The following is a 27,877-nucleotide window of genomic DNA, read 5'->3' as shown; positions in this document are numbered from 1 at the left end:
TTCACTTGCACAGACAGACATGTACATTATCATGCATATACAAACATATATACATATATATATAACATATATACATATATACAAACATATATACATATATATATAACATATATACATATATACAAACATATATACATATATATATGTAGAGATACAGTCAGAATTTTATCTGCTAGCTTAATGTCTGATCAACCCAATACACGACCCCCCCCCCCCCCCCCAAAAAAAGAAACAAAATAAAGAACGGTTGAAGTATTATTTAGACCAGAACTACAAGTTTTATTTTAGTTTTAATTTTAATTCATGGTTTCACATAAAAGTTCCTCCAGGTTGAAAAGCGACGTCCGCAGAACCGCAGCGGCCAAACCAGACCGGAACTACACAGTCTACGGACCGGAAACCGGAACCGACAGAGGGACGAGATTTGGGTTGTGATATCTCGCGAGAGTGTGTTGCTGAGGCGGGGCTCGGGTGAAGTCACTTTTCTCCGGATGTGTCTTTATTCCAATGGGAGAAGCGATATGCAAAGTAGTGGAGTAAAATGACTCAGAAGTAATAATATAGAAATATAAAAGCATATTATTAATGTATTTAGTTACTTCATACAACTGAAATTACACGTGTCATGTTTCAGAATAAATTGCACCAGCAGTATTTCACGTTTTCACGCCCTCATCTGACCAGTCATTTTAATAACCACGTTACTGCTTCTCCTTTGGCCGATCAGTGTAATTTCTTGCAAAAAAAAAAAAAGTAATGTGAAAGATTCAGCTTAAAGTTTTATATTTTAAATCGTTGTTTCTGAAGCAAAAAACTTAATCAAATGATGGTTGTGTTAATAAGCAGCTTGAGGAAAATGATTAAAATAATGCACCCAAACAGGCTCATCATTCATAGTTTATTTATTGAAACTAAAAAAAGAATAAGCAGGTAATGATGTGACTCGAGCAAAACAGAGGTACAGATAAAAATAATGCATTTGAAAAGGTCACTTTTTATTATAAAACCCCAAAGATGAATTCAATGAAAGCCCTCACACACACACACACACACACACACACACACACACACACACACACACACACACACACACACACACACACACACACACACACACACACACACACACACACACACCTGTTTAAGCTACACTACTGCGATCCACAGACGAGTCGTCTGTTAGGAATAATTAGTGTTTGGAGAATACACCAAAGCCTCTTCCCTTAACAACAGCCTGATATATTTCTGCAGGTCGTCTCCGCTGCTTGATGAATCACGCTCATTTCTAAAGGTCACTCTCACTCTCGAGGTTGGGCAAACACCTTTTTGGTCATGATGATGAGGGATGTGAAGTTTCGCTCCGGAGCGGTCGTCACCATGCCTCACACTATGACACAAAAAACCCAAGACACAAACAGACGAGTCTCGTCCACATCCAGAGAAAAACACAGTGACGGGGAACAAAAATATGCTTCCAAATCTATCATTTCTCAAAGCATCATAACTCTTGATCTCTCTGTACATGATTCTAAGCACAGTATCAGCACTGAACTGAACCTGTTTAATGCATGAAGATGATTAAAATAATACTATGAACGTTAGTGTTTTTGTTTAGCTTGTGACTTGCCAAAGTAGAGCTGGAGTCTTTGACATCATCGGCCCTGTGATTCTGTGATCATCTAAACATCAGTCAAAGAGGAAGCCTCGTTATTGATGGTATATAATCAGCCCTTTTACTGATGCAAGCGTTCAGAAAAGAAAGCAGGATGAATTTTGTACGACACGAAGCTCAGTTTTTACCCATCAAGAATCAACAAGTGCAGCTTCAATCTGTGCAACACTGCAAATTTGACACAGACAGACCAAGAAGCAAAAGGGGGTTTAATCAGCTTTTTGGTCCGTAGTCAATGTACTGGACAGTATGTAGCTATCAATATACATAATAATCCAAAGTGGAGGTTTTATCTATTTAAACTGCTCCTGCTTTACATTAAGGTTGAGCTACTGAACAGTGAGCACCCTGAGTCCTGTGCACAAGACTCATCACAAGACTCTGGTCTTTGGTGAGACTCAAATTCATCTCAGACGCTGTTGATTCTTTACAACACAAGAGTCAACGATGCCTGATCAAAACTTTGTGAGGCTGAACTCTGACACGGTATCTGGAAAAAAAAAACAAAAAACTTAAAGCTGCAAAATGCAACGTCTGGCTGTGAGGCAGGAGGTAAAGAGTTTGTAAAGTCACGTCGGGCCGTGAAGAAGCCGACGGTCGACAGCCCGAGTCGCATCCTGAAGCTTTAACGGCTCCAAAGCAGAGCGAACAAAGCTTTGTGCCTTTTTTTTTTTTTTTTGAAGCCCAGATAATGAGTTCTATATATATGTTCTCTGAGTACTGAGTCATTCTGAAATAACGCTCCCTCCCTGGCCACTGCTGCACAGAGAGAAACAAAGTGATCTGAAAATGGAATAGGTGGGCGGGGCAAAAGGAAGCCATGTAGGAGACCTGAGGACGTCTCACAGTGTCGAAGCACGAAGATGAGGTGAAGAGACAAAAGACCAAAGAGTGAAAAGGACAGAGGGTTGGAAATCGTCTCCTTCCTGTTTTTTTTTTTTTTTTTTCTTTTTTGCACAAGGACTGGGAGACGGGGTCATCTTGGCGCCAGGGTGGTGGCGGCGGCGGCAGTGGGTGGTCATCATTGCCGCACCTCCACGTAGTTGGCCGGGAACAGGCCGTAGGCGCCTCTGCACACGCCTCGCCACCAGCCCTCATCAATCATCTCGATGTTGGTGATGATGTCATCGGGGTCGAAGGAGATCTCGTCATCGCCGGCTGAAACGAGAAGAGACGGGGTCGGTGACAAAAAGCAGCTGGAAGACCTGAGACCATCAATCGATCAGTCAATCAAAAAATAAGTGTGAAGATTTGCTGTTTTTCTTTGTTTTCTGATTGTAAACTGATCTGAATGTGACTCTTCTCTGATATTTTTATAAACCAAGTAGTTTATCAATCAATCAGCTGATTATTATCTTGATTTAGTGATGAAGATAAGTGTCACTTCACTGTCACTGGTCTGTGATCAGTTGTCTGGACGCAGCACAGACACAAACCTTGTGTTAAGAAAACCACTACAACCATTTCTCCATCTAAAGCCACTGAGATACTGGGCTCCCCGGGGGGAGGGGGGGGGCACTGATGGATTTCTGTCATTTGGCAGCGTGAGAGAGAGAGAGAGCGAGAGAGAGCGAAGAGAGAGCGAAGAGAGAGAGAGAGCGAGAGAGAGCGAGAAAGAGCGAGAAAGAGCGAGCTCCTGTGGCTGTGTGAGGGTCTCTAACCTCGCAGCACCGGGAGAAGAACAGATTCGATCGACTTCTCTCACTGCGCCATTTATTGTCTTTGTGCATGAGAGATAAAGAAAGACTGAGCATACGTGCACATTTCTCTCTCGTTTGACCTTGTGCTGAAAGTGACGCAGGTCAGAACTAGTCAGGCTGCCGCCACAACTTTCACATTAAAGTCACCTTAACTAAAGAAATAAACTATATAAAGCTAATAACATGAAAGTAGACCAGAACATTAGGCTTAATAGAGACTATAAAAATGAATCTACCGCCACGATTTCTTTACTTATTTCAACCATTACCAGTTGATATACCAGACAAACAATTTAGAACCTGGGATAAAATCTTTTCAAGGTTAATATGGAGCGGTAAAAGACCACAGACTGGGCACTGCCAAACCATAAGGGGACAAATTAGAGCAGTAGTCTAGTCGGCAAAATGGAAAAATTTAGAACGACATGTACGAGGAAGGGAAATTCAAAGCCTTATCACAGATAGGGAGGAAAGACAGGATGTGTTTGAGCAACTAGATGCTGTCACTCAATTTATACTAGAACTGCAGTTTAACAGAGAAATATAAATATAATATAAAATCACTTCAGATATTTTAATCAATGAAGGGATGACTTCAATAGAGAAATAAAGTGTAAATCTGGATAAAAACAGAATCATTAGAACCATAATTGGAGTTTATCAGTCAAACACATAGATTAATATCAAATCTATATCAACATTTGATGGAAGAATGAACCAATGATCACTAAATAGAAATGTATTGATTTTGTCAAGATTTGCCAATCCAGACCTTTCACTGTGTTTTTCCTTTTCACCTTTTTTCTTCTTCTATGTTTTATCTTTTACATATGAAAAAATCAAAAAAAAAATAAAGCTGCTTGTTTTGTTCAAGGCTAAATTGACCTGGTGAAGAAAAGTACGGAGGTCTGGTTCTTCTACAGTCTGGCTCTTCATCAGAGGTTTTCAACTGATCAACAATCTGCAAATCCAATGATCCTGGTGATTCTGCATCAGTTCCAGCTGAGATCGATCATTAATTATAAATGCTGGAGTGACCCGGGCTCCCAGCCTCAGTCTCACCTGCTTGGTAGTCGTACAGGGCCACCGCTGTCACCCCGAGGTCCTCGCCGTACTCGTACTGCTGCCCATCTGCAAGACAGCCAAAGTTTGTGACTCCAGTTAAAAATCTTTGCGTTTTGTATTTTAAAACTTGGGTTATTTATACTGTCATTGTTGCTCTTGTGTTGCATGTGAACCTGTGTCAGATGCACCAAAAATAAAACTTGTATTCTGCTCTAGAAGCTGACGAAACACCTGGCGTCTCAGATCTTCTGGTGTGCAGAAGAAATCGTTACTGCATTGACAGAAAATTAAGTGATTGATCGAGCACAAGTGAGAGGGGAAAAAGTCGCCAACACGACAACACAAATGCAGTGGGAGCTTCACCTCCTGCTGCCGTGTCCTCGGGGGTCTGGTACAGGTCCTCCTGCTGCGTGTGCTGGCTGTGCGGCTCCGCCTCGTACAGCTGCTCTCCGTTCTCCTCGGCGGCGTCATAGGACGCTTCCTCTGCCTAAAACATAACGTGTCAGGCTTCAGGCTGCAAAGCTCAGAGTGGAAAGTTTTAAATATCTGAGAACAGGTTAGGTGAGACGTTCCTCTGCTACTAGTACAGCACCCACAGCTCAACCACAACTTATCAACTGACGTTAAATGATCAAGGAAGGAACAGGCCACATTGTTAAGTCACCTTAACCGAATACTTTCCCTCATTGACTGATTTAACAACGATGGAAAGATCTGAGATTCGAGCAGAGGTGACGCCGGTTCTGTGACATCACAGTCGTGCAGCAAACGCACAGACTTTGTGGAGGTAAGTGAATTCCTCTCGGAGCGACACGTGTTACTATCCCGGTGCTGACAGATGCTGCTGGATTTCATCCCTGTGAGGCGAGTGTTTGCAGGATCAGGAAATCTGTTACCCGACTTCAAAACTCTGGTCAAGGCGAGTTTCCAGAGCTTCCAGTTCAGTTCAGCTTAATTTCTTCTTAACAGTTTGTTCATATTTTAATTATAATTGTCTTAATTCTGTAAAACTGTATTGCTCATATTTGCCTGTTTAGGCCCAACGGCTGCAGTGTTTTAGTTTCCTCCACTGTCACTGTGTCTGTTCATCTGTTTTTATGTCTGCTCATAAAAAAGATTCAAATGATGGGTAATAACAGATTGTGATGGAATTTTTATGACCCTGACTGTCACAATGACGGATGATGACAATCTCTGATCCACAGTGCGTTTGTTACAATCACTGACTGATAAAATTGCCACATTTACATAATGAGGTGCACGTCTGAAATCAGCTGTGCGGTCTAATTTTAGCGCCTGTGACCTGCTCCTCTTCGGATAACGAGTTCGTCTGCATCGTTCTTGTAATGAGCCCAGTTCTTTGCACATTGTTGCTTTAAAAGTGTAAAAAAGACAAAAAAACCACCATGACTCACCTGGTATGCTGGTACTGCAGCTGGCTGGACAGGTGGGGTTGGGCTGGGACTTGCAGCAGGGACCGGAGACGGGGCCTTGGGCGCCGCCTCCACTTTACGGCGTGCCTCCTCCTGCTCCTGCTTCTCCTTGGCCTGCCGACGCGCTCGCTCCTCCTCGGCCCTCTTCCTGTCCTCCTCCTCCTTCTGCTTGGCGATGTTCTCGAAGCGGGCCTTGATGCTGCCTGTGCCGCTGCCAGCTGTGCGGTGAAGGAAGGACGTGCAGTGAGCTCACAATGTCACCAGAGACTCTGAAACTCTGATTTGATAAATGCTCACCAGCCTCCACAGGTTTGGTTTTCTGGTAGGATGGTGTCGGCTTCTCCACGTCCTCAAACGTCCCTGCGCTCTGCCCACCACAGAGATAAAGACATAAGACGGAGCCCTTCACACAACTACAAATTAAAAACACACACGTCCCTCACCTTATCCATCCGGTCGTTCTGGACGCCAAATTTCCCTCCGAACCCTTTAGAATAATCTGGCAACAAAGAGGAGACAAGTAAAGGTCACTTTCTGTTTCACCTGTCATGATTCGGCACCGTCAGAACTTGTTCTCCAGAGCAGAGATCATGGATTTTAATTTATCCTCGTCATCACATGAAATCCTCTCTGGCACAAGTTCGGACGAGGCAGACGGCGGCTGGTTTCACAGAGGAGCCGACAGGCTGATGAGCTCATGCAAACCTGTGGAGAGGAGGAACCAAAACAAACTGAGCGCAGACAGCGACAGCAGAGGGAGAATCCTAACATAAGCCAGACGATCGGGGGTCGAGCAGCCATCTGGGATCAGCCGTGTCTCTGTGGGCTCGCAGCCGGAGGCCTCCGTCATGCACAAAATGAATGCAGAAGCAGGGTGAGGGGGTGGGGGTGGGGGCCGCGGTGATACTCTGTTAGATAAATGTAAAACTATTACACATCAGGCTGCAGGCGTCTGTCAATTCCTATAGAAACTAAGGTCTTCATGTGATTGGCGCCACAGGAAGACCTTCACCTTATAGAACTACGTCCAGCTGGTTTGTGGGAGATTCATATAAAACTACAAATCTACACATCACCTGGGCCGTGAAGGGAAGGCTGGGTGTAGTGGGGCGTGGGCAGGCACAAACCGGTGATAAAATAAATACATAAATAAATGAAATTAAAATTAAAATTAAAAATGCTAAGGAGTTGTGAGAGACCCCCACCCCCCCACCACACCTGAGCAGCACTGACCTGTTGACATCGTTTCTTAAGAGACTTTTTAATTTCTAAATGCTGCTTTTTTTAATGTCTAGGGAACCAGAATCAACCAGGAGAATAAAGTCACGACTGATTCATGGATACGACTGGTGATGTTCTATATTTTATTATTGTCCAGAAATCCTATGAGTACTTAAGATTACTGTCCTGTGTGTGTGTATCACAGTCTGACACATCTCTGTACTTATTCATCCGCTGCTCCCTATTAAATGCACTGTTTCCTCCTGTTTGAACGTTTAAAAAAAAAAGCTACAGTGAGCAGATGTTTTAGTTTAAATTATCAATAAAAATAATAATAATAATAATAATAATAATATTGATTAGAATAATAATAATAATATTGATTAGAATAATAATAATAATAATAATAATAATAATAATAATAATAATATTGATTAGAATAATAATAATAATAATAATAATAATAATAATAATAATATTGATTAGAATAATAATGTGTATATTACTGTTATCTGTTTATGCTTCCTGAGATTTTCTGACAATAAGAAAACTGTAGAACGCACCAGCCTGAAGACTGACGAAGCAGTTTAAGTTAATCAGTTGGTGCTGCAGAGGTGAGAGGGCTGTGGGTCGTGGGGGGGTTATCTGACAGGAGAGGGGTGTCCGTCGCTTAAAAGAAAGCAGCCGTTACTGAGGAGGAGGAGGACGGTGCCAGGGAAGGAGTATTAAGCTAAGAGGAAGGGTTTTTTTTGTTTTTGGGGGGGGGGGGTCAGGTGGTGTGTTCAGGGGAGTATCTGTGCCTTTCTGGGACTCGTGCTTGGCCAGGCTCTCCTTGTGCTCATAGCCCAGGGCACACTGGTCCTGCCTCTCCATCTCTACCCCATACTGCCCTCCAAACCCCCGCTTATAGTCTGCAACACAACACACACATGGACAGACAGACACACAGACACACATATTACAAACACACATATACTCAAACATACAGAGACAATGATGTTAGTGACATGAAGGAGATACATCATGGTCTTACAGTGGGAATGCAAAGGGGGAGACCCTGTCCCCCTCTTTCACATTTCTAAACAAGATCAAGATCAAACCTCCCGACGCCGCTCGCGTCTGAGCAGAAAGTCTCATTTCTCCTCTCTGTACCTGGTTTCTGTCTGTGGCTCATTTCTTTCCCTGACTGCTCTCGGGACGGGAGTAACATTTGTGACATTTTACCGACCGTGGTCTTTCAAAGAAACTTCGGCTGACACAGAGATGACCGAGCCAAGGTGTACATTATTTTATCTTTTTAAGTGCAGAGAGAGGCCACACACACACACACACACACACACACACACACACACACACACACACACACACACACACACACACAGCTATACAACTATGAGAATCTAAACTCTGCATTAAGGAATTTGTGGCTCACACCACAGGAAGAACTTTACATTTTATAACTAGAATCTATCTTTGGATATGTAAATGAAACTAAAATAAAGGCTTGGCCTCAAATTTGATAAAACTGAATCAAGATATCACAATATTTCCTGCCATATGCCATATCTTTAAATTACTGGCTGGTTGTTGGGGATATACAGCTGTACAAAAAAATAAAATACTGCATTTTTGCAGATTTTCTCATCTCATCATGTCTCTTTATGTCTTTGCAGCGCTCACAATATCTAAAGTGTTCATTTAGAAGAGAATAAAAGGGCTTATGAGAGCATCAGACATGCAAATATAAATCTGAGCTCTGGTTCCACTTCCTCTTTCTGAGCCTTTTTTTTTTTTTAAACCACAGATTGAGGAAGTTGTCAGCCTTTGAAAGACCACATCCGAAGCCACATCAGAGCTGCAGAGTTTTTTGGGTTTTTTTTAACAGTGAAAACACAATGTGTACTAAACTCAAAGCAGACTGCCTGGAAAGACGGGAGGTTTGGTGGAAACGTTCCTGGTTCAAAGGTTGTGATGCTTGTGAACATCCTTGAGTCACTTCCTGTGGAGGAGAAACTCTAGACAGAGACTTGGTTCTTGGTTCTGTATCAAGTAGAATATAAAGCCTGACAGGCTGCAGCCAAGGACGATCAGTGTTTGGCAGCTGGTGCTGATTTGTCGTCTGGGTTGTGAACCTAAAAACACTAAAGCACTGGCTCATATTTCATCTGCCATGATTTGAACATCTCCTTCTTCATAGGCCTGTCAGATTTACTCAGGTGTAGACGTCCCCCGATTGGCTGTAAGTATATTCCTCTATCTGCGTATGTCTCCTATGTCTCCTCCCACCCAAAGAAACCAGATCGGACCCAGTACCTTTCTGAGACTCGTGGAGCTGGAGCTTCTCCTGATGGTCCCATCCCAGCGCCGATTTATCCTGTCTGTCCGTCTGCACTCCAAACTTGCCCCCGAAGCCCTTCACATAGTCTGTGGAGACGCACACACACGATACACAACGAGAAGAAGGCTTTAGTTCTGAAAACTGTTTTTATTACAGGTTTCTAATAAGTTATCTCGAGCATATATCAAGGGCTTTTATCACACATACAAATTTACTGTAAAGCAAATATTGCCGTGAGACAAAGCAGCACAGCCTGACATGTATTTTAGCTCCATCGGTAGTGGTGGTGTCACCAAACCTCCTTTCACGAAGCAACTGTTTCAGTATTTTGCAGAATCATCAGTAAATTTAACCCACTGGTGGTTTAACACAGTGAGAAGCTGCTCTGTCAGGCTCTCGGGCTGTTTGAAGGTGGAGCACAGACAAAGTGCGGAATCTGTTATCAGATCATGTGACATGAGTTATCACTGCTCACACCACGTATGCAAAACATAGGCAGCAGACACAGCCCAGTGCATTCTGGGGAATTCTTCCACACCTTCATCAACAGCCCATATTTACAGGCTGATGTTGGCCAACCAGGAAGTTAAGTCAAGTCAGTCAGTGTAGGTGTGTCGGACAAGAAGCTACAGGTAGAGCTGCTCTGGTGTGTGGAAACAGTCAGGACCGACACGGGGGTGTCAGACCTGACTTCATACACTTTTACCAAAAATACAGAACCTGAAATAAAATAGGATCAAGGATTTATTAATGATATATCAGCTGATTAAGATTATTTTTATGGGACACATGTCAGAGAAATGCACACAGCCTGTATTCAGAAACTGAGCCTTAAAACCAGCCGTCAGGACTTCTGGAACTTTGTGATGTCACAACTCAGCAGGTTTCTCTAAGTGTTTTCCTGAAATCTTCTTTATTTTTATTTGATCACTCAGAAAACAGTCAGCCAATCAGGAGAGAGGCTCAGATCCTCTCTTCTGATTGGCTTACTGACCTGTTGTGACCAGAGCTCCAGAGAGAAGCCTGAGAGAGGAGATGTAAAACTACACTGAGATGGTTTTTGGTTCTTAAAACCACAGATATATCTTCTGATGGAGATCAACACTTCAGATAAAAACACAGAAGAAGAGTGGACCTAAGATATGGACCTTTAAAAAAATCTGCTGCCACATTTAAAGTAATTAAACTGTAATTACTGAGAATGAATCACAGGGAATCTAACTGAACCTATAATGTGACCGATAATAAATGAGGTTGTGTTTGTTGTGTGTCGTGACACCGACCTTTCTGCGACTCGTGCTTCTCCGTTTTGCCCTGGTACTCGAAACCCACAGCACTTTTGTCCACCTTGTCGGTCTCCACGCCAAACTTGCCGCCAAAGCCCTTGGTGTAATCTGCCGGTGGGCAGAAGCAAAGGAGGAGGGGGGAGAAAAATCCAAAGTTAAGACAGGAGGAGGAGGAGGAGGAGCAGAGGTAACTCATGGCACAAGACCTTCACCAGTAAATTTGAGTGTTTCTAAGATGCTTCTCTTATGTACAGTTGATCTATGGAATCATCTTTCTATCAAAGACTACATCTTACACATATATCAACAAAGCATTCTGAGCAGAGAAGGAAAAGGAAAAATATATTATATCATCATTAAAATGAACATATCCCACTTCACCAGGAAACTAGATGGGTCATGCCCAAACCATAAACCAGCTACAGACTAGAAAGTGATCCCCTGAGATCTGACCTGAGGGAGCAGAAGGACACGTAAAGGAGACAACATTTCAGGATGGAAGACTCCTCTGAAGCAGATGTACTGTTGTGCATCATATTCTACAGGAATGTGTCATTTTAACGCTGAGGAAAACAAACTTCACATCACACATGCAACTGAGGGCTAATATAGAAATGAAGCCATTGTTTGCAAGCTTGTTTAAGCAGACAAAGGCTGAGGAGAGAAGGAAGAGGAAGAAAATGCAAAATAACATGATTTGTCAGAGGCAGAGCTTCGCTCAAGAGACTCTGGTCGAGTTATTTGTGTGTGTGTGTGTGTGTGTGTGTGTGTGTGTGTGTGTGTTTTTGTGTGTGTTAGTTTGTATCCATGATCCACATTGTTCTCCGGGTTAGTGCCTCATGGCAGGAAAAATCTCGACAAACCTTTCTGGGACTCGTGTTTCTCGGTTTTGCCCTGGTAATCGAAGCCCACTGCGCTCTGGTCGACACGGTCTGCCTGCACTCCGTATCGCCCCCCAAACCCAGAGGTGTAGTCTACACAGCAAAGCGGGGGGGCAAGGGTCAAAGGTCAGGGTGAAGCAGCATGGAAGCAGTGGTCATGGAGCAGCCCAATTCCAAATACCCCATTAATACTAAAATCACAACACTTGAGACTTGTTCGCTGCTGTCACTGTCACACAGTCACATTATGGTTTTAAATGCTTTCAGACTCTTGTGTTGTCCTGCTCCGTTGTTAAATCGTGACAACACTGAGGAACCATTGGAATTGGGCACATGTTCTGCACCTGTGTGCAGGCTACTCTGCATGGGGACTGAATGAAACACAGAGGTGGTGACAGCATGGCATCATGGGAACGCAGCCTCAAAATACGAAAAGCTAAGAAGCCGGAGCGGACGCCCAGAGCACTGGGGTCACCTGTGTGCACCACGAGCACAGAGCAGTCTGTGAGTTTATGAGTAGCTTGATATTGGCTCTCCTCCAGAAAACTGGACCTCAGTGACTTTGAGGTTGAAATGTTGACTTTCAGATTTTATCTGAAGGAGTTTCACTCTACATCTGATAAACTGTGTAGAAACAATTGCTCCATTTCCATCCTCCCTAAAGGATTCAACACAATTCTACACTGTTAACCCACTGTGGGTATTAACAAAGTCAAATACCTCATTTCATTTCAAAAACTGCTCTGACATAACACTCACAGACTGAGCTGTAACATTAACTATGTCAGAAAAACAAACACAAAACTGCAGCTTAACTGGCCGACGCCGTTAACACATTTCCAAACATGGTCATTCGGTCCAGTTTGGATCCTGCAGAGCAGAGATCCAGCAGCTTCTGACCAGGAGCACATGTGCTACAGCTGGTCACCGGCCAAAACTGCTCATCAAACTGTTAGAGGCTGGCAGATGTCTGCTGGAAACACAAGCTAACAGGCTGCTAAAAGAATTAAAGGTAGATGGTGGATTCAGAAATGTCTGCGACATCACCTTTCTGCGAAGCATGTTTCTCTGTCTTCCCGGCGTACTCAAACCCGACAGCAGACTGCAAGGAGAGAGGAGGCGGCGACACAGTTATTCGACTAACTCGCCCTGAAAGAGCATGTTTTACCTCCATCACAGCCACAAGCAAACACAAGTTGGGTTTAAAATACACAGCATCACGAAACATTAAAAAATATGACGGTAATTAAAATCTAAATGTGGGGCACTCAGATGTACAGATGATCAGATTTTGTGAGATAATAAACAGATTGCTTTTTAAGATTTTCTGGAACAGAGACCGATATTTTATGCATCACCATAAATCATGTGTGAAATCAAGGAGTCGGCGGTGTGGACCGCCACAGGAAGTACCTGGTCGACGCGGTCAGCTTGGACTCCAAACTTGCCTCCAAAGCCCTTGGATGTATCTGTCTGGGAGCAGTGCTTGGACAACTTGCTCTGGTAGTCGTGACCCACGGCGGACTGTCAACACAGACACACACACAAAAAAAAAAAAGACTGTTTCAGAATATGTTGACGGGATAGTAAAAACAAAAAAAGGGACATGAGGGAAGATGGGAGGAATCGTAAAAAGAGCAGCACAGCTGGAAACCCAGCCAGCGGTTTGAAGTGTCAACATCTGACTCATCACTAATGCTTCACGCTGCCGTGGTTAACAGCTCATCACATTCATGCTGCACCGAGCCCACGGCCGAGAGAGAGAGAGAGAGAGAGAGACAGAGACAGAGACAGAGACAGAGAGAGAGAGAGAGAGAGAGAGAGAGAGAGGTGTGGACGGACAGAGTTGCCCGCCAGGAAAAGATTATCAAGTGTGAAATGGCCACACTGACTCAGCCACACACACACACACACACACACACACACACACACACACACACACACACACACACACACACACACACACACAGAGGTCATTTAGATTTTGGAAAATATTGACTTTTCACCTTGTCAATGACAGCTCTCTTAGAAAAACAGTCGATTCTATAGTGAAGCAAACCAGGAAATAGTGAGCTGGTTTATACTCAGGATGAGATCAAAGTCTAGATTTTACATAACATCCTACATTTAAAGGTCCAAGGTGTTTGTTTTTTTTTTGAAGTGTTGATCTCCATCACAAGATATATCTGTGGTTTTAAGAACCAAAAACCATCTCAGTGTAGTTTTACATCTCCTCTCTCAGGCTTCTCTCTGGAGCTCTAGTAACAACAGGTCAGTCAGCCAATCAGAGGAGAGGATCTGGGCCTCTCTCCTGATTGGCCCACTGTTTTCTGAGTGATCCAATAAAAATATAGCGGATTTCAGGTAAACACTCAGAGAAACCAAATCCTGCGCGGTTGGATGGTGGGTCCAGGGGGGCGGGGCTTGGGGCGTGGATGAGAGCAGTGACTGCTTTGTTGTGACATCACAAAGTTGCAGAAGTCCTGACGGCTGGTTTTAAGGCTCAGTTTCTGAATACAGGCTGTGTGCATTTCTCTGTGGACTGAGGCTTTGATACTTTCACAGTATTAATATAGAACCTAGACCTGCTTTATAATCACAAACACATGGACATCTACCTTTAGACTGGATGGAGATTTAAACTTGAACTGGAATTAACAGAAACTTCAATATTAAGTTTCAAGGTTTGTTCTTCACCTTCTAAACAATCTCACCTAAAGAGCCACTCATTGGCAGATAAAGATACATCAGCTCATTACGTCTTCAGGACAGTTACTGGATGGACCTTGAGGTGAGATTGTTTGGTCGACTTCAGTATTACTTTGGCTTCATCATCAATACTTCATCAGGCAAAGAGACGCAGCTCTTTGAAAAGGCAAAACATGTATATGAGAGCATGGAAATGTCAGACAGCTCAGTCTAATAGTTGATCTGTGTCTCTAACCTTGTCCATGCGGTCCTGCTGCACTCCAAACCTCCCTCCATATCCATGTGAGGCCTTGGGCATCATATCCAGCTCCTTCTGCTTCAAGCTGGTGTGCTCCGTCGACACCGTCTCACGCAGCCGGTGGATGCTACACCCAAAGGAGAATGTGTATAAGGTCATACGTTCATGTTGCTTTTCTACAACGCATTTAAACAGCAACGAAACAATGATTTGCTCTCTCACTCTATGTGCTCCTGATGTCCTGAGCCAGCCACCGTCTTGGCCCCCCAGCGCTGCTCCTTCTCCGATAAGTCATTCTGGGAGAGTGAAGGATGCAGAGGGAGTTTATATGAGGAGTGAGGAGAACTGAAGTTCAACTGAGGAAGGAGGAGGTGAGTGTAGGTACCTCAAAGTCAGGGTCAGTCTCCCAGTCGTCGCCTCCGTCGTCTACAGCCACCTTGACTGACTGTCCTGCTGCTGCCTTCCACATCTTTTACTGAGGCTCTGCCACAAGCACTGAAATACAAGACGAAATATTCAAGGAAAAAAAGAAAAAACTTCTTTTGAGAGGTTCACATTTTTTCTCACATATAGAGCTGGAAAAAAAAATGTTTTTGTAAGTGATCCCATCATTCTCTAGTTCCAGCTCCTCCAGTGTTTCCCATCATTGTAAATGTTATAATCTGTGATTGACACGTTTCACAATTTTCTGACACTTAAATATATCGATAAAATAATGAGCATATTAATCGATTGTGAAGTGAATTATCCCGTCATGAGGCAAATCCAATATAAAATGCAAGGAAGAAAATCCACTCTTCATTTTGTGCATAAACGCAGTTTAACCAGAACTAATAGGAGGTTTTTAAGTCTGTGTGCAGCAAATCAAGCGAGGACATTCTAAAGTTACGCAGTATTTTTAGCACAGAAGTCCCTCTTTGTGACACCATCACTGCACTGCATCTGCGGAAGGAAACGCACAGGAGGAATTTTATTCCCAAAAAAAAAAAAAGTGTCTTTGGAGAAAACCCACTTGATCTGAAGCTTCATATCAGCTGAAGCTGAACTTAAAATGCATAGTTTGCATAGAATGGACACTGTGGATTTTGTCCTACATGTCTTACATTACCAGATAAACTGTTTGGACACAGTCCCACCTTCAGATCACTCGTTTGGTTCGACCAACGTTTCAAAACCTAAAGATATGCAATTTATAGCTACTTATAAAATAGAGAAAAGCAGCAAATTTTCACAGTAGAAAACCTTTTCTGATTGAGACAAAATAACAAAATAGTTAGAAATGAATTTTTCATCTATATAATTGACTAAACTTACAATTCAACATCAGTCTGAGTTGTGTTTGCTGCTGAATCCCTGACCTGCACTGAAGCAGATGCTGAAGAGCTACAGGACCATGAGTGTGACTGTCTCTGGATGATCTCTGGTGTCAAAGCCTTTGCACTAGTCCTGACCCCTGACCCCGCAGAGCCGCGGCTCCGCTCACCTCAGGGAGCCCAGGAAACGTCTCCAGACCCGGAAGCAGCGGCAGTCCCAACTTTTTTTTTCAATGTTAGTTAACATGACAGAGGCAGCTCCCACCACACAGCCACACCCTGAAGTATTTCATCTTTCTGACCAAGCCCGGAGAGAAGTGCACGTATCAGGCCCGAATCTGACTAATCCCGGTGTATTCGCGTTATTTCCGTGTGGGGACACAAGTTAGCTGCAAGTTAGCTGCAAGCTAACGCTGATGTCGGGCAGTGTGTTTCAGTCCAAGTAGGTCAGGCCGCAAATTTCAGGACCTTCGTGTTCCGACATGTTCACATATTTTCCAAATGAAAACGCAGTGAGTGTGACCGCGGACAGCGCTGTTTCATCACCGGGCAGGACGGGTGGACAGGGCGGACAGGGCGGGTGGACAGGTGGACAGGACGGGTGGACAGGACGGACAGGACGGGTGGACAGGTGGACAGGGCGGGTGGACAGGGCGGTTGTCTCCACACTGGAGGACTCAACGTGAAGGGGGAAAATGAAATTGAGATTAAAAGAAAGGATGTGTGTTATTGAGCTTCACACGGGAACAGCGGGGGCTCTGGTATTTCCTGCTCCGGTTAGCTAGCAGGCTAAAGCTAACAGCCGACTCGGTGAGAGCGCGGTGCCCGCGGCTGTCCCGGTATGTTCCGCTCAGGTGCGACCGTACTCACCGTCAGCGACACAGGTAGCTCCGTCACGGCCTCGGCTGAAGGTTTACAGGCTCTCCCGGCTCAGGCTTGGATGGAGAGCAGTGACGGTGCTGGGCTCTGTGCTCTCTCTCCCGCTCTCTCTCCCTCTCTCTCCCCGCGGCTCTTCCGGTTCTCCCAGTATCCCGTTCTCCGCCAGCTCTGACGTAACAGGTGGGCGGGGCAGTAATAAGCTCCCAGGTTCTGTTTACTTATCATACTATATCAGTTAATCGATTAACTGATCAACAGACTGCATTTGTTTTGATCATTTATCAATAACATATGAAACAAATATTTGAAGATATCAGCTGGAACTCAAACGGTCGTTTTCCTTTCAGTTTGCAGCCAAATTAATCGATATCAGATCGATCAGAATGATATCCCAGCAAACCACAGGTATTTTTATGGCCTTGTGCCTACAATACCTGAGTTATGAGTTGTGTTTTAGATTTAGTTTCTATTTTACCTGTAAATTAGTGAAGAGATGTGGTTAATTGCTGTTGGCAGAGAGCACTTCAGAAACAAGTTGTTGCAGCTGTACAGCTTTGGAGAAGTTATCTTTTGTAATTTTTCATTGTTAGTTTGGCAGAAGGTAATTTTCCTGCCTTCACAGACGTTTCTTCAGCTTCACCCCCAGAGCTGAACCTGATTAACACTGAAGGACAAAAATGAATGAGTCGACCACTTAGAAATCCACCTCAGCAGCCTGACACAGCTCAGCTCAGACAATGACTCAGATGCATGCAAGACAATAGCAGTAGCAGTAGTACAAGCTGTAGTAGATTGTAATATGTCTATAATACAGTATATAGCACAATACAATTACTGTGCATGGCTATTGTATATAATGCAATACCTTACATCAGAACCAGCAGCAACGAACTGGTGCTGAGTGGACCAGGTCTTTACCAGGCCAGGTCTCAGTCCAACAGTGTTTGGGCGGGGCTGGGACTCAGCTGCTTTGGTCCCTGCCCCCTCTGAGTATCCTCAAGCAAAAAAGTGAACCTCATGTAATGCTGTGGCATAATGATGTAAGAGTTTAGAAAGCAGACGCAGACATCTGAATACAGGCTGTGTGCATTTCTCTGTGGACTGAGGCTTTGATCCTTTCACAGTATTAATATAGAACCTAGACCTGCTTTATAATCACAAACACATGGACATCCACCTTTAGACTGGAAAAACTGTAGTACATCACATAATTTTAACTGGGACCTTAAAAAGTATGATTTATAAGGACTTGTGTCTGACAGTAGTTTAGTTCGTTTTATTTTCATCTTTTCCTGTTGAAAAAAAATCTAGATTAACATTATAGCTACTAAGTACTAATAATAGTGAAAATAGAAAATACAGCTCAATTTAAATTCATGTTTACTGTATGTTCATGTAACAGTAAACTCTACTTGCCTGTGAACACTCTGACCTGCTATTTAATAATACAACTCAATAATTTATCTTAAATATACAGTCTTCTCTTTAATTAGCAGTAAATTACATAGGTCTTTACAGGTAACTTCTCAGAAATGAAAGAACTGTAAAATAATGTGACCGCTCCTCACTGCAGGCTCAGACAGGTGAGACAGGTGCTGTCCACTGCCACATTTTCAACAGTAACCTGAGTCCTGTGAATTTTCAGAGCCAATTTCTTCTCTTCTTTGTTAGGACATAGATTTTTTTTTATTTTTTTTTTTTTACTCCATGTGTTAAAGCAGGCCCCGAGGAAGTCAACAGAGACAACACTAAAGGAAGCGATGAGAAGCATTAGTCTTTTCATCTGCAGTGGAAAATAAGTTTCAGTATTTTATTGAAAGTAAGCAATAAATAATACTGTGATAAAAATAGTTTATAAGTACTCAGACTGTACATCATTGTTACAAGATCAGAAAATTCAATGGGTAGAGCAGAAACAACAGCAACATGATTTGCATCGTGCCTACATGACTACATCACAAACAGAAAATAAGTGTTTCTACTTGAAGCTTTAACTAAATGTAGTGTGGAGGAAAACAAAGAAAAACTCTTCGGTTCCTTCTCATTCGCCGTGAAAACTAATGGTGGAACCTGTGTTGGGAAAGGAGACAGGACAAACTTAGACATGAGGAGCGTCGCCACGTTCAGAGGAACAAACTGGGGCTTTAGCTCTGAGGGAACAACTGACGAAACAACATGGATGAGTAATAAATAGGAACAGATGACAGAGGAGTTAAGAAACAATAAGGCTTGATATGAAATCTTCGTACAAAGTGTTTTTTAAAAAAGGTTCGTGGGTGGATCGCACCGCCTTCAGGGTCGTCTAGTTACAGCGGGGATCGACTCAGGCCTCAGTGAAGTTGGTCCATCGAAGGAGTTTCCACACTTTCGACTCATCTGTACAGTTGAAGTCCTCCTGTATGAGCGAGCCGGTCTGTGTGTGTCTCCAGAGGTGAGGAAGGTTTGTTTTTGTTAAAGGGATAAACGGGGTGTGGGGGTCGGGTGGGGATAAGTGGAGTAGTTTCCGCATGCAAGGTCAACTAGAGAGAACCTGGAATTCTGTTTTTACTTGCATCCGAACGTAGCCCTGTTTTTTTTATATTTTGCTACTGTCATATGGCTTTAATTCTTAAATTCAAGAGTTTCATTTTGGTATCGTAGATATGGAAAATAAAGAAGAAGAAAGGAAAATATACTGTGTGTTTCACATGATATCTGTTGTCACCATCACCTGGCTTGCCAGCAGTTATTTTAAAGGTGATGGACGACTCACAGTGTTGAGCAGTCTGTGAAACAGTCCAACAACTCCAGCAATTTGTCTGATATTCACACAACCACTGACCTAAGAGCTGCATTTACACAAAATCACAGGGAATAAGCTACAAAAATTACAACAGTTAAAAGGGCAAAGGATATGAATTAAGTTATATCACATATCAAAGTCACTTAAGCATAAATTCAATGATTAGATTTCAAATCAAAGAGGAAAAAAAAACATACATCTGGTCAATAGAATCAGGATTATAAAAAAGATTAGATAAAATGTCTGTCGGTAGAAATATACAAACTCCAGATAGTTGAAACATTCAGTTACATACATCTGAGAGCTGAGCTTAATATGGGCACAGTGGAAAAATGTTTCTTTTAAAAAGTGGGTTGATTAAGGGGATAGAGGCAAAAAAAGGATTACATAGTAATTCTAAAATCAATTAAATGTCCCATTGGTTTACATAAATATAACAAATAATAAATCTAGATCGTTTCCTCTAGGGATACTGAGATCGGTGAGTAAGGTCTTTCTCTGTGATGACAACAAAAAACAAAACATCTTTTTAGTGTCCTTGCGAGTGATTTCAGTTCATCATCCTGGTCTTGAATGCGGGGAATTCCCCTTCATCCTCTGACCAGCGGTTACCTATAGAAATAATGAGGATAAACTGAGAAGGGGAAAAGAGAGATGAACGGACACGAGGGAGGGAAGCAGGACAGAAGCCGAGGAGTGGGTGGAGGAAGGTGGAGGAAGGAGGGGGGAGAAAGAAAGGGAAAGAGAGGAGAGGCGTAACACGTGCGTTATTGGAGCCGAGAACTGTACAAGAAAGCTGCTGTCTGCCTGGAAAGAAGTGCAGCTGCGCAGTGAGGAAATAGTCGTACTGAACGCTGAGTGTCACAGTTGATGTGTGTGATCTTACCGTTGTGTGTTAACAAGAGTAGGTCCTGACTGTGGCAGTGTCCAGCCTCTGTATAGACTGACTTCCTGTGTTTCCATGGCGGCAGAAATCACATGCAAAGACATGCCGTTAGTCACAGCATCATGAACAAACAGCAGAGAAGAGAAGAAGAGAAGAACTCAGAGTACGTGAGGAATCACTTCCCATCAGAGAAGGTCTGTTTGAGCAAGAAGCAGCAGTGACACACACACTGTGAAGTTACGCACACACATGCACACACTTCCGAGACTCCTCCCTCTGCTTACCATCCATCGGGCTCCTCTTTGGCTGTGTGGAGGGGGACGCCGCGCTGCTGCTGCTGGTCACTCTGAAGTTGGCGGGGAGCGTGTCTGATGCACCCAGGGACGCCCCCCTCATGTCTTTGGGCCTGAACTTCTTCCTCCACGAGGGAGCTCGGCGGAAGTTCTTATCGTCATCCTTGAGGAGAGAGAGGCAGTGAGGAAAGAGGAAAGGTGGAGAGATGAAGAGAGGTGTGTTACTTTCACACATAATTCCTCACTCGGTTTGTGTCACTGTGTTGTGTGTCTGTTTGTCACCTCTTCCATCCTCCTGTCTGTGCCAATGGCCAGCAGACTGTTGTATTCACGCTCAAGAGTTGCTCTGGCCTAGAAAGGAGAGATAAGAGGAGGAAAAGCACAGATTTCTGGTGAATTCAAATCATGTTTTAACTCTAAATTTACTTCTTTTACATGAGAAAACCTATTGACTTTCTGTGTGTTGGGGACAGATTTAACATCCTGCTATTTGTCTGTAAAGCACTAAACACATCTCTGATCTACTCGTGTGTTATGAAGCATGCAGACCCCTCAGGTTCACCTGGGACAGGGTTACTCAGTGTTCACAGAATCAGAACCGAGCCAGGTGAAGCAGTGAAGCAGCTCACCTGTGGAACAAGCTTCCTGAACACCTGAGGTCTGCTGAAACTGTCAGCTCATTTAGACCAGAGCTTAAAACATTATTGTTTGCTGCAGCTTATCAGTAAATTACATACACAACTTCGTTTTCATCTTTAACTATTTATTTGCTTGTTTTTGTTTGTCTTTTAAATGCATCTTTAATGTTTTGTTAAAGTCTTATTGTCAACATCTTTAGTTTATCTATGCCTCTGTGAAGCTCCTTGAACTGCTATATAAATAAACTCGCCTTGCTTAGAGATTTTTTATCTAGTATTTAAAACTACAGATATAAAAGCGCTGAATTTACATGTTATGGATATTTGCACACGACCTTTGTCAGCCTACAAAACAAAAATCTTTCCTACACTGTGTCAGACATTCAGCTCACATGATGTGCTGGCAGCTCTGTGAAGCTGTGCTGGCTCTGAACAGCTGAAAATGACAATGCTAACATGCTGACGTGTTAGATGTTCTAGAGTCAGATGTTAGGGAGGCTAAAACAATGCTGGTGGATAATAGGTGTGTGTTGTGTGTGTGAGATTACCTGTGTGTTCTGTGTGGGGATCTGCAACAGCAGGGCCAGGGTGTTGTGATCAAAGGTTTCGTCCAGGGCAAGCAGGGCTCCGTGGACTCCACTCTCATAGAGGTTTCCACTGTACTCCTTCAGTCCAATGGCCTGAACCCAGCTGATCACACGCTCGTTGCTCCACACCAGCACTTCTGGAATAACAGTGAGAGAAATCCAGCTTAGCTTTAATTCACAGAAGACATATCATAAAGGCGTCATTTAAACAGACACGTAACTCAGTGGGGGACATTTCAGGAGGGTGTTTGTTACCTTTAAGCTCAAGCTGAGACTCCTCTCTTCTCCTCTCCAGCTCCTTCCTGTCATAGTTGAGCCTCCTCAGACACATCACTCCACACTGAAAACTGTTCCTGTTACAGACACACACACACACAGTTCTTTGTTGTTTGTGTTTTTTTCACATTAGTGCATCCAAATGATCAGCATTGTCCTGTTACATGTTTCACAGTTTTTGGACAACAAACAGATCAGTGACACAGAGGAAGAAGCAGCATCAGGCTTTGAAAACACAGACAACACAGACATTTGCTCAGAATGATGAAAAGATAACCTTGATTATATTTTACCTGTGGAAGCTGTCCACCATTTTCAGCTGTCCTCTAAGGTCCTTCTTGGTGAGGTGGTCGAGCATGCGGGCGTCCACCAGAGACTCCATGAAGTAGGAACGGTACTGCGGCAAACCCAGGCTCGGCAGCCACTCGTTACCAATCCACTCGTGGTTCATGTCTCCGTACGCCAGCGTCTACAGTCAGAGAGCAGAGGACTTAACTCTGGAACTATGGAGAGTGTTGTTTCTTTGTTAGATACTAATTTACTACTCATTAATACTGAAAGTGATATTTTCTCTTTTGTTGTTCAGGAGCTTGTAACATTTGTCTTGACATGAAAACAGTCGACATCTTCACTGATTTCTCTGTATGATCATCAAGGATTATTTTTTAAATCAATAATTATAACAGATAATAAAATTAAAAATGTGAGCTGATGTCAGCCTTCAACACTAAACTGCTGGATCCTGTTTATTAATGGTTTTAAAACGCAGAAACTTTGCAAAGATTATTCTAAATTAGCCTGTTTATAAAGACAGTTCTATATCAGATATGTGAATATACAATTATAAAAATACATTTTAAGCAGATACTGTACAAGTAGCTTAATTTTTTTTTCTTTTTTACTATCTGCACGACTGTTGGTAAACTCCTCTAACACTGTGGTTTTACACAGGAACCTGACACACTGCAGATAAACCACAAGTGACAAAACCTGTGATGACAAACCACCACAGGTTTCCTCCTGAAACCTCCTCTCTGCACTTCAACAAGACGACCACTAGATGAGACCAGTGAGCTGTAACTGAAGGTACAGCTACAATGAGTAAGTGCGGCTCTGAAATATGTGGTCAGCCTGGATTTTGAGAATACACAGTATCTCTGGTGGCTATTTTATAAGTACAGCCTCCTCCATTAAATTAATTAATATAATTTTGTCACTAGCCACATTTGCAGATGGTCTTGACCAGAGATCAGACCTTCGGTGCCTCTTGGCTTCATTGGGGTATTCATTGTATACATGGGATGTCACGAGAACTGATATTTTGGTCCCAAATCAATGCCAAATTCTGATTACTTATTTTTCTAAAGTACTGTAGGTAGCAAAGGGCAGAATAATAACCCTGAAAAGAAGAAGGCTGGCACAGGGAAAAATAACAACACCACGCAGAATGGCTGCGAGTATGGGTGCAAACAAATCTGCTGCGACTTGTGAGGAAAAGAACACAGCAAGACGGACGTATGGAGATATTTTACCAGAGACCACTTCAAATAAAAGGAGGAAACAGCTTAAACTGATCTAAGCAGCTCAGAGACAGACATCAGATCTGTATAGATGATTTAACATCCATGCTATTTCCAGGCGTCTTATTCAATTCAATTATGGTGTTTTGAAAATGAGGATTAATTATTTTTCAGTTCATTTACTTGGGGTTAAACCACAATAGAAAGGCTTTTTTGTTAATCTATACATTTAGATTAATAATTGCATTAACTTATCTTTCTTGCTTCTCATCTTAACTGATCTTCATATTATTTTGTGTCCTAATAAAGCATAAAACTGTGTTCTGGTGTTATAGATAAACCACTTCATACCCTTTGGTAATTTGCACATATTACGAGTATTTATTTATCTTTTATGATTTGTATCTATTACTTACTTGTCGTGTGTTTATGTATGCTGCTTTACGTGATTTGAATTGCCTCCCGGGGACAAATAAAGTTTTTTGAATTTAATTTAATTAAATTGAATTGAGATATTTTAGATGACACATGATGACACAACTAACGAGCGCCACCACAGTCTTGTTGAAGGAGAACAGACGTCTATGACTGCAGGTGTCTGGCTGCAGTTAATATTTGGGGGAATTAAAGTTCAAATGACCCGACTGTACAAATAAACCAAAATAAACCTGCACAATTTGACCAAACCACCAAACATGCTCATTGTGAAAGCAACCTTAGAGAAAAATGGAAATAAAAACAGAGGGAAAACTGTGACACCTCCTCTAAGAGGTTTTTTTTCTGAAGACTAAACACTGAGTAAAATACAGTGTTAAGAACAGTAGAAGAAGAAGGAGAGCATAGGTGGGTTTTTGGGGAACGTGTGCAAACCTGGGCCCAGCTACCCTCGTCATCCTCCTGGTGTTAGCAGGGTTAGAGTGAGCATGGTGAGAAGAGAAGACAGGCGAGGGGTTAGTGATGCAGCAGTGCCGGGGTTAGAGCGGCTTCATGTGGAAAATATCATTCAAAGTAACAGAACAACAAACCAGACAAATTCATGGAGAGGCAGCAAAGAGGAAATAAAAACATTATCTCTGTAGGAGTGGGCAATATGGATTTTAGATTCTGACGTCACTATATCTCATGATAAATTTAATTTTCTGAATATTGATAAAACTGTGTCGATGTCTGTTTTTTTAGGAAATCAAACAAATTCAACAACTGACAAATCAAGTTGCTGCATCACATTGATGCTAAAATCATGTAAAAATTCGAAACTGCAATAAAGCAGATTTAAAATGCCGCCCATGATGGTACAATGACATATTAAAAAGGAGAAGCTACCAAGGTATAAACACTAAGCTTTAACTGTTTCACATTAAATATCATCATAGTGCCCAACCCTAGTGCATTCCAGGAAAACTTATATTAAAAAAAATGTAATAAAATAAAGAAAGATGGCAGTGTGAGGGAGTCTTTCATGCTTGCTGTGCAGAACAAGGTATCCTTTATTTTTGATACGATGCTCTGACTGTCTGACTGAACCCTTAGAAACTACAACTGTTTTTAATCAAGTATATAGCACGCACACACATGCGCACGCGCACACACACACACACACACACACACACACACACACACACACAACACTAGCTACTGTAAAAGCACACACATACAGTATAGAAGGTTTAAAGGAAGAGACCAACTACAAACTAGGACCTAATACCAGCTAGGAGGACGGAAAAATCACAAACTGAGGCCTTTTCCAAGTTGCCTTATTAGCCAGAAATTGTGTGATGTAAAATTTTTAGATAAATGCTGACGTGATCAACCACAGTAACATGTCAAACGTTACTGAGTGAGATCTGACTGTCCTGAAGGCAACTTGGAACGAGCCTCGACAGTCACCGGGGTCGAGCCAATCAGGACAGACTAACCGTGGGAGGTGTGGCTGCCAAACTTTCCATTTCTTCATGTGTGACCCAAACATTTCCTGTGGTCTGATCATTTGACACCCACCAATCACAAGTGAGAGAAGTGTGCAAAGAGGAAGGAGCGAATAAAGACAGACAGAGAATGGGATAGAGAGAAAAATCACAAGTGGTTGTTCATTTATCGTTATCATTGTTAGCAAAGAATGAAGCAAAAATCAGAACCTGTTTGATCCCATCATTAGTACATGTTAAGTATATAAGTAGTTAAAATGTTAATGCATTTAAAGTGTCATGCTCAAACAGGTGACAAGGATGTGTGGACAGAGAGATAACAGGCATCATCAAGTCTGTAAAAAGGTTCCTCCACAGTATCTGTATCAAGATGACAAGCAGCTACGTCTGAGTGTGTCCTGTGTGTGTGTTTTTGTCAACACATGAACTCAACAGATAAATACCGTTCTTGAGGTGGGCGGGGCAGAAGGGCTGGTGAGAGACATTATTTCCTGGATGGCCAGGCGAAGCTTCAAACGGTGTAACGGGTTACTGATTCCTATCTCCCGTTGTATCTCTGTGTCCGACAGCGCTGACATTATGGCTCCACTCTTCACATTGGCACGACACGCAGCCACGTACCAGGCTGGCATGCCCACCCACAGCTGGTCAGAGGAGAGACAGTGCAATCAGTCAAACTGGATAAACGATAAAAGATATTTCACTAGTTTGAACAGTCTTCAGATCAGTTGTGTCTGTGCTGTACCTCCAACCAAACCACAACAGTTGGTCCGTCCCACTGGGCGAATGGCAGGCCCTGCCTGCGAGCCTCCTCCAGTAATTCATGCCTGAGACACAAAATATACATTAAAGCCAACATACTATAAGAGTTCACTTTCCCAAAAACCCAAGTAGTAGCCACACACCCAAATCCACAGTGCCCATCATAAACTCCCAGTATGCACTCGATCCAATTCACCTTTTATACAAACTGCAAGACGCCGACTGACATGCACACTCAGAACAGAGAGCAGGAGTTTGAGAGAAAACAGAGATTGAAACCCAGGAAGACTCAGAGACGTACACATGTGGAAAACCTTTGACAGTCATTTTAAAGTACAAACCAAACACCACCCATCAAGACCAAAACCCGCAGGTTCAACCAGATGTGTCTTTGTTAAGCCTCTGGGAGATTTGGGTCACAGCCAGGGCTTCAGGACTGAGGGACTTTATCAGTCAGTTAGGTTTTCTCCCAGAACCAGTGCTTTGAGAGTCCACTTACAAAGTCCACTTAGTATGGACGCATTCCTCTACAACTGCAGGTGCTACAACATGCACAGAAGGAAGGACGGAGAAAATCCTGCAATAGGTTTCTAAATATTGTTCGTTCACTTCATGCACATTCTCAGTTTGTAAAAAAGGAACAAAGACATTAGTGGACAAGTCCAGGAGGTTTGTGGGGATGCTTGAGGCAGCTTCTTTAAGCTCTTTCAGTTCACTACCATGAAAACAAATCTGAACCAAAGCTGTAAAATGAAGAAAACCATTGTAGTTGGCCACTAGATGGGGCTGTGGCACACAGCACAAACAAGCCCATCCTGTTTGGCAGATCTGCCATTATAAAAAGATTAACAGATGTTCAAAACATGTTCTTGTTGTTGCCTCAATTAAATTCTGAGGTCATTAGCAACAACACAGTGATTCGGCTGAAGTGTTTTGTCTGACTTTTTCAAATGTATGGACAAAAACACTCAATAAAAGTCAACTATTCTGTAGAATTTTTCCATTAACCACCTTTCCTGTAGTTGATGTGCATAACTTCATGCTCCAGTAGGAAAACTGCGAGAGGAAAATTTGTCACTCACTAAAAATCAGCACACACACATTCCTGTTAGTTAAGCTCCTCTGTGGAAAGCAGGGTAAAGAGCAGCGTGGAAAAGCCATCAGAGAGTCGGAGGGACATTTGTTTGGGGTCCGTGGTTATTGGTGAGGTCAACGTGAAGCCAAGTGAGGGAAGAAGATAAAGGCAAAGCAAAAGCAATATGAACCAACTTACCCTGTCTTTGGACTACACATGGAATGAGAAGGGGATGGTAAAAAAAAAAAGAGGGAGGTTGGCAAAACAATAAAGAGATAGAATGAATTTATGCTAATTTAAGAAGCAAAACAACATTTACGGTGTTGGCAACATGTTTCACAAAATAAGAACAAGGGAAAAAACATAAAATCTTTGTGGGAGATGAGGGCAATGGAAAT

The 27,877-nt window shown here is 42.7% G+C and overlaps 2 protein-coding genes across 25 annotated transcripts in view; both read right to left on the bottom strand.

The window, feature by feature from the left end:
• Nucleotides 1–884: 884 nt before the first annotated feature.
• Nucleotides 885–16,889, bottom strand: cttn (cortactin). Of its 4 annotated transcripts, XM_071489845.1 has the most exons (16): nucleotides 16,727–16,889; nucleotides 14,929–15,038; nucleotides 14,766–14,839; nucleotides 14,541–14,670; nucleotides 13,010–13,120; nucleotides 12,644–12,698; nucleotides 11,579–11,689; nucleotides 10,713–10,823; nucleotides 9,405–9,515; nucleotides 7,892–8,002; nucleotides 6,314–6,369; nucleotides 6,168–6,237; nucleotides 5,853–6,088; nucleotides 4,801–4,924; nucleotides 4,435–4,503; nucleotides 885–2,830 (listed from the first exon to the last, which is right to left on the bottom strand). In XM_071489845.1, exons 2-16 carry the CDS (start codon nucleotides 15,010–15,012, stop codon nucleotides 2,694–2,696), a joined length of 1,590 nt encoding a protein of 529 aa, XP_071345946.1. In that variant the 5' UTR covers nucleotides 15,013–15,038; nucleotides 16,727–16,889; the 3' UTR covers nucleotides 885–2,693. The 4 variants fall into 4 exon arrangements, with proteins under 4 accessions (XP_071345946.1, XP_071345947.1, XP_071345948.1 ...); XM_071489846.1 differs by lacking the exon at nucleotides 7,892–8,002; XM_071489847.1 differs by lacking the exon at nucleotides 11,579–11,689.
• A 1,642-nt stretch (nucleotides 16,890–18,531) lies between these two features.
• The window catches only part of ppfia1 (PTPRF interacting protein alpha 1), a 38,820-nt gene continuing 29,474 nt past the window's right edge, over nucleotides 18,532–27,877 (bottom strand). For 5 of the 21 annotated variants that reach the window (XM_071489792.1, XM_071489797.1, XM_071489800.1 and 2 more), the window contains 11 exons: nucleotides 27,678–27,689; nucleotides 26,388–26,469; nucleotides 26,086–26,286; nucleotides 25,634–25,696; nucleotides 24,588–24,614; nucleotides 22,491–22,666; nucleotides 22,177–22,274; nucleotides 21,883–22,058; nucleotides 20,979–21,047; nucleotides 20,688–20,859; nucleotides 18,532–20,129 (listed from right to left, as the gene is read on the bottom strand). In XM_071489792.1, the coding sequence (XP_071345893.1) occupies nucleotides 20,068–20,129; nucleotides 20,688–20,859; nucleotides 20,979–21,047; nucleotides 21,883–22,058; nucleotides 22,177–22,274; nucleotides 22,491–22,666; nucleotides 24,588–24,614; nucleotides 25,634–25,696; nucleotides 26,086–26,286; nucleotides 26,388–26,469; nucleotides 27,678–27,689 (1,138 nt within the window). In that variant the 3' untranslated portion in view covers nucleotides 18,532–20,067. Of the gene's footprint in view, nucleotides 20,152–20,403; nucleotides 20,469–20,687; nucleotides 20,860–20,978; nucleotides 21,048–21,882; nucleotides 22,059–22,176; nucleotides 22,275–22,490; nucleotides 22,667–24,587; nucleotides 24,615–25,633; nucleotides 25,697–26,085; nucleotides 26,287–26,387; nucleotides 26,470–27,677; nucleotides 27,690–27,877 lie in introns of all 21 variants that reach the window. The other 16 variants (XM_071489798.1, XM_071489812.1, XM_071489796.1 and 13 more) reach the window with 11 other exon arrangements.

This window comes from Trachinotus anak, unplaced genomic scaffold (genome assembly GCF_046630095.1).
Source record: "Trachinotus anak isolate AG129_WGS33_773 ecotype Australia unplaced genomic scaffold, CSIRO_AGI_Tana_v1 ptg000011l, whole genome shotgun sequence".
Classification (NCBI taxonomy): domain Eukaryota; kingdom Metazoa; phylum Chordata; class Actinopteri; order Carangiformes; family Carangidae; genus Trachinotus; species Trachinotus anak.
The sequence above is the reverse complement of the archived record's forward strand: the minus strand, read 5'-3'. Positions and strand labels throughout refer to the sequence as shown.